Genomic DNA, 5,683 nt, shown 5'->3' on the forward strand with positions numbered 1-5,683 from the left:
AAGCATCTGCTCGCCTAGCGAGCATGACAACTCAGCAGCAGATTCTTGCTTCTTCCAGCCTGGCGATTTGCACGGTGAATAGGCCCTATCTGGCCCGGTTGGTAGTACCTCAAGTCTTTTCCTTGTGTTGACTGATCGTCTAAGTAGAACCCACAAAGTGTTCTGGATGATGTCCGAGCTTCTTGGAGCTAATTCCGATTGACATGATGCAATGTGGTATGAAATGCTAAATGACCTAAAAAGTGAATGCATGAATGAGGAGGACAAATTTTGGGGTGTTACAATAATACTCTAAGGAGAACTCTAAACACACTAATTCTAGAGAGTTCTCGACTCTAAAAATTCCAATAATATTCTAAAAAATATTACAACCTTAAAAAATATTTAGATACTCCAAACACTACCAAAGTTTTTTAGAAACATTCCCAAAAATAATCTAAGTCAAAAATAACTAAAACCAAAAATTAAATAATAAGATTAGACTTAAATCAAATTTAATATTTCGACCGATTCTAATATTTAGATTAATGATAATTAGTAATTTATGGTGTAAAATTATTGCTCGTCTAATTTTCACAAAGAAGGATAATTTTGTCTTTTTCCAAGACAATAACTCCACTTATCGTTGTCTTCTCTTGTATACCTTTCCATTGTGCTACATTCGGCGGAACAAATAAAGGAGTAGAAAGCAAATTTGAATATTTTGAATAGGACAAGACAAAAGGTTGCAACTTACACTATTAAAAATTATTAAAGAGATAAAGTAGTGTATTATTGATGTAATGAAACCAGGAACCACAAATCTAAACAAGATATGCTGAAATTTTTGGTCGACATGATATAATAATATATAAGCATTGACCACTCACCTTCTTGATATGTGTTCCAATTAAACAATTAACGTTGATAAATTCCTTTGCTATGATGCATCAGTTTGTTGCAGTTTTATTGCTAGCAGTAGCACTATTCCCAGTAGCTGTTAATTCATTCACCAAGAGTGACTTCCCTCCTCACTTCTTGTTTGGTGCTTCTACTTCAGCTTATCAGGTTATCATCTCTTTCTCTCTCTCTCTAACCTCATATCATCATATTGTTTTAAGTTTTTATTCAAATGGTCTTTGAAGCATCTAAAGTTTTTGGAGACTCTAAGTAGATTAGATACTGTTCAATAATGATATAATAATTAGAGGTCTTATTTGATCGCAGTTTAATAGTGATAAATATTTTATGAGATCCGTTTAACTATTTTATGACAAATAGTATGCGATAGTCTGTGTTGTAAACTGTCAGTTGATGAAATATTTCATAGAAACTTTGGATTTGATGATTGGATTTATAAAATTTAATGACTATGGTCCTGTGTAAAACACTTTCTTTTTTGGTATTAATTATTGTATTTTGGAATTGGGATGATATGGAAGGTTGAAGGTGCAGCAGATGAAGATGGCAGGAAACCAAGCATATGGGATACCTTTGCACATGCTGGAAATGGTACATTTTGTTTGCTAACATTTGCTCAAAATTAATTAGCTTAGCAAAGAAATCTCATAATTTACGACATAAATTGATGCGGTTAATCATGTTATATAGTCATAGTTACAACAATGACATTCTTTATTTTAATTAAATTTACAGGAGGGGCATACCAGGGAAATGGTGACATTGCTTGTGATCAATACCACAAATATAAGGTCAGCAGATATGGAAGATAACAAATTTCTCATTTTTTACCTATCAAAAGAATGGTATGTTAGTACACACATGCTTTCATTTCTTGCAGGATGATGTCAAACTCATGGCAAAAATGGGCTTAGATGCCTATAGATTTTCCATATCATGGTCAAGACTTATTCCAGGTATGGTAGACTGTTGCATCATATAATCAAGACTAATAGCTGATTGTACTTTGTTTGAATCTATAATTTTGTAGCTTCTTGAATCAACTGTTTGTTATTCTTCTGACCTTGATCTCATTTTATACCAGACGGGAAAGGGCCGATAAATCCTAAGGGATTGGAGTATTACAACAACCTCATCAACGAACTAACACGCCAAGGTTCTTTTGCAAACTAGCACTATAACCATTAATTGAAAAACTCAATTCCTTCCTAATTATTTTGTCATTTATAGGTATCCAACCACATGTGACATTGAATCATTGGGATTTACCACAAGCACTTGAAGATGAATATGAAGGATGGGTTAGTCGAAGAGTCATGTATGGTTTCCAAACTACATATGCCTACTAACATCACCGTCTCGTGTTAGATAAGACTTCAAAGTTGAAAAAAAACTACATCTAATTAACGTTTGGATATTTACGTTTCTTGTAGAAAAGACTTCACGGCATATGCAGATGTATGCTTCAGAGAGTTTGGAGATCGAGTTAAACATTGGACGACAGTGAATGAGGGGAATATGTGTTCCATGATGGGTTATAATTATGGACTTGTACAACCTCAAAGGTGTTCTCCTTCTTCTATAGTTAACTGTTCCAAAGGAAATTCTTCAACGGAGCCGTATTTGGTTACTCATCATATGTTGTTAGCACATGCATCTGCTGCAAATCTCTATAGGAATAAGTACAAGGTAGACCAATCTATGGCACGTGCACCACCTTACTTTAGGCCTATTTGGAAATGTTTTTCTGTGGAGCTTTTCTACTGATATAAATACTTGTAAGACTCTTTTGGAGAGCTTACACAATCACAATATAACATATGGTACTTTCAGGTCAAGCAGCAGGGATTTATTGGGTTTAATATCCTTGTTCAAGGATATCTTCCACTAACAAATACCAGCGAAGACGTTATCGCCACTAAAAGAGCCCAAGATTTCTTTATAGGGTGGTAAGTAATGTTGTGATTGTGTTAGAGTCATCATAGAGAATCATCAGGATAGGACTCACAATATCATGTAAGATACTGATATCCATGGATATTTCCACAAACATCCAACGCCCGAGATTTCTTTGATTTGCTGTGACAGGTATCTGAATCCCTTCTTTTTTGGAGAATATCCCGCCATCATGAAAAAGAATGTTGGCTCGAGGCTTCCTTTCTTCACTAGAAGGGAATCAAACCTCGTCAAGGGATCAATTGACTTCATTGGAATCAATTTTTACTATGCATTTCATGTTAAGAACAACCCTGGCAGCCTGCAGATAAAGAATAGAGATTACATAGCAGATATGGCCGTGGAGCTTATTCGTAATATTTTTTACTGCATCAACTTTGATTATATAACAAATTTTGAGGCACTTTCATATATTAATATCTTTTTTTCCTGATACAGATATCCCTGAAAATATTACCTTCAGCGAAGAGGTAAAAAGACAGTCCGAACATTGTGGTTCCATTTATTCTTTAAGCGTTGATACTTCAATCTATTCCACTTACTAGTTGATTGGTTTGTTTAGATTCCAATTACACCCTGGATTTTGGAACGAATGCTTCATTCATTGAAGAATGATTATGGAAATTTTCCAATTTACATTCACGAAAATGGTATGATCAATCTTTCAGAAACATCGGTCAAACTATCACCTAAACTTTTTGTACTAGTACTTTTATCAATAACATCAAAATGTTAGACGAGCTATTATGAATCTTTGAACTTCTATTCAGGTCAACTATCACCTAGGAAAACGTTAGACGACCAATCAAGGGTGGAGTATATTCGTGAATACATAGGGAGCCTGCTTGAAATGATGAGGTATCTCTAGTTTTTGTTGTGTTTCATATCTCAACATGATCTTCATTTTCAATATTGTACTCGATATTGCAGGAATGGACTCGATATAAGAGGCTATTTCGTATGGTCCTTCTTGGATGTGTTTGAGTTACAAAGTGGATATGAATCAAGTTTTGGCTTATATTACGTAGATTTTGAAGATCCAACTTTGAGGAGACAACCTAAACTTTCAGCTTTGTGGTACTCAAATTTTCTCAACAACAAAACTATGGACATTGGCTCGGAGATCACCATGAAAATTGAGGAGAATTCATATGTACTCTCCGACACTCCTTTATTGCATGTTGCCACTTAATGGAAATATTTTATTTCTCGTTTTATTATTTCCTTAAATATTACTCCATTAAATGTAATAATTATATCTCCACTTTATAAATCAGTCTAAGGTTGAGGTATAATACATAACAGTTTTTACCTATTTTTTTTAATATGGTATCAAGAATATTGGGTTAGGATTACTATAAAATTTTTCATAACTATTGTAAACCTTTCTTACTCGACCTGCTTCACATACCCGTTTAGCCTCCTATGACGAATAACAACAACCGGTGACCTTCCCCAACACGTGCCTACACCGGATCCAACCATAGCGAGCAACCGCAACCTTAGTCCGACGGTGGCCGCGGAAACGTGGTCGCAGAAATGGCGATGGTCACGGAGATGGCGTACGAGAGGAATCGTCGGTGGTCACAAACAGTGACATTAATGACGACAACAATGAAAACAGTAACAACATTATTTTTGGCAGTAATGACGACAACAATGGAAACATGAACAACATTGTTTTTGGTGATAATTATTCCAACATAGGAGGTAATTATCAAGAGGGTTCTTCATACTCCCTCAAGGTCAATATCCCTAAAATGAATGAGAGTAATTATAATGAATGAGCTTAAACCGTTCGACTGGTATTGGATAACAAAGAGAAATTTGGTTTCTTAAGTAACAGTAGTTGAACCGACAATAGGATTCTCGTTACAACAGGAGACTCTCTTTAAGAAAATACAAACAAACAAGTTTGAATACGGATTTTGTGTTACAAATTGCTTCTATATGAGCAGGTTTTACACAAATGAAATACAAACACTTAAAAAAAGTAAGCACAAAATTAAGAGCTTTTTCGCGTAGAAAACAATCATGTAAATTGTTGCATTTTCTTCAAGTCTCTAAGTCCTACTTAGATAACATAAGAAAGGGATCGTTGGAGAGAAAAACAGGGATACCAAAAGAGCAGTTGTCCACTATTGGATTAGTGACAGGATTGATGCATAATACTGTGTTTCGTCCACGATTTCAGTGACATGAGTGATGCATAGTACTGTCATTCGCCCATAATTTCAGGAGTGGAAGAAATATTTGATTTATATTATATACTATTTGATTACGTATCCAATTTTATCTTATATTCAAATTCATTGGCTTTTAAAGAAAAGTTGATGAAGCATGAAAAGAAGAAACACAGAACTGAAATCAAAATCTTCAGAATCTTCAGTCAGAACCTTGACCACGTCAGTGTCTGGCTTGAGATCTTCAGAGTCTTCAACTAAGTAACAAACTTTCAGAAGCTTTCCATTCTTCACAAGCTTGATAATCAGAGTCACATCCAGAAGCAGAAACGGAGAGAACATTACAACAACAACATAACATCTTTCCAGAACTTCTCAGAAGTGAATCAGCGCAGAAGCAAAAAGAATATTGTAGCAACAACATAATGTCTTTCAGAACTTCTCAGAATGAATCAGTGCAGAAGTAGAAAGATCATTGCAGCATCAACATAGCGTCTTTTAGAACTTCTTAGAAGTGATTCAATGTAGAAGCGGAATTTGGAACAAATGTTTAGAAATTGATGATGTTGCATGTCATAAACTCAGAATCAGAACGGGCTGTTAAAGCTACACAATAACAAGTCATTAGAGTACAAAAAATTATT

At 34.8% G+C, this 5,683-nt stretch overlaps 1 protein-coding gene across 1 annotated transcript; it reads left to right on the forward strand.

Annotated features, from left to right (window-relative positions):
- The first annotated feature begins 760 nt into the window (after positions 1-760).
- Positions 761-4,181, forward strand: LOC127101482 (beta-glucosidase 11). Its single transcript, XM_051038909.1, has 13 exons — positions 761-1,047; positions 1,422-1,491; positions 1,636-1,691; positions 1,781-1,856; positions 1,985-2,056; positions 2,131-2,218; positions 2,334-2,589; positions 2,734-2,849; positions 2,989-3,209; positions 3,295-3,326; positions 3,419-3,506; positions 3,627-3,714; positions 3,787-4,181. The coding sequence occupies exons 1-13, from the start codon at positions 922-924 to the stop codon at positions 4,046-4,048; spliced, it is 1,551 nt and encodes a 516-aa protein (XP_050894866.1). The 5' UTR covers positions 761-921; the 3' UTR covers positions 4,049-4,181.
- Positions 4,182-5,683: the final 1,502 nt, after the last annotated feature.

The sequence above is a fragment of the Lathyrus oleraceus genome, chromosome 7 (assembly GCF_024323335.1).
Source record: "Lathyrus oleraceus cultivar Zhongwan6 chromosome 7, CAAS_Psat_ZW6_1.0, whole genome shotgun sequence".
NCBI classification, from domain to species: domain Eukaryota; kingdom Viridiplantae; phylum Streptophyta; class Magnoliopsida; order Fabales; family Fabaceae; genus Lathyrus; species Lathyrus oleraceus.

What these genes read in the sequence shown, in the direction of transcription:
- LOC127101482 (XM_051038909.1), top strand. Translation starts at nt 922, where the DNA reads ATGATGCATCAGTTTGTTGCAGTTTTATTGCTAGCAGTAGCACTATTC. An exon ending in ATATTACCTTCAGCGAAGAG is followed by an intron (nt 3,327 to 3,418) that starts GTAAAAAGACAG and finishes TGGTTTGTTTAG; the next exon opens with ATTCCAATTACACCCTGGAT. An exon ending in AATTTACATTCACGAAAATG is followed by an intron (nt 3,507 to 3,626) that starts GTATGATCAATC and finishes ACTTCTATTCAG; the next exon opens with GTCAACTATCACCTAGGAAA.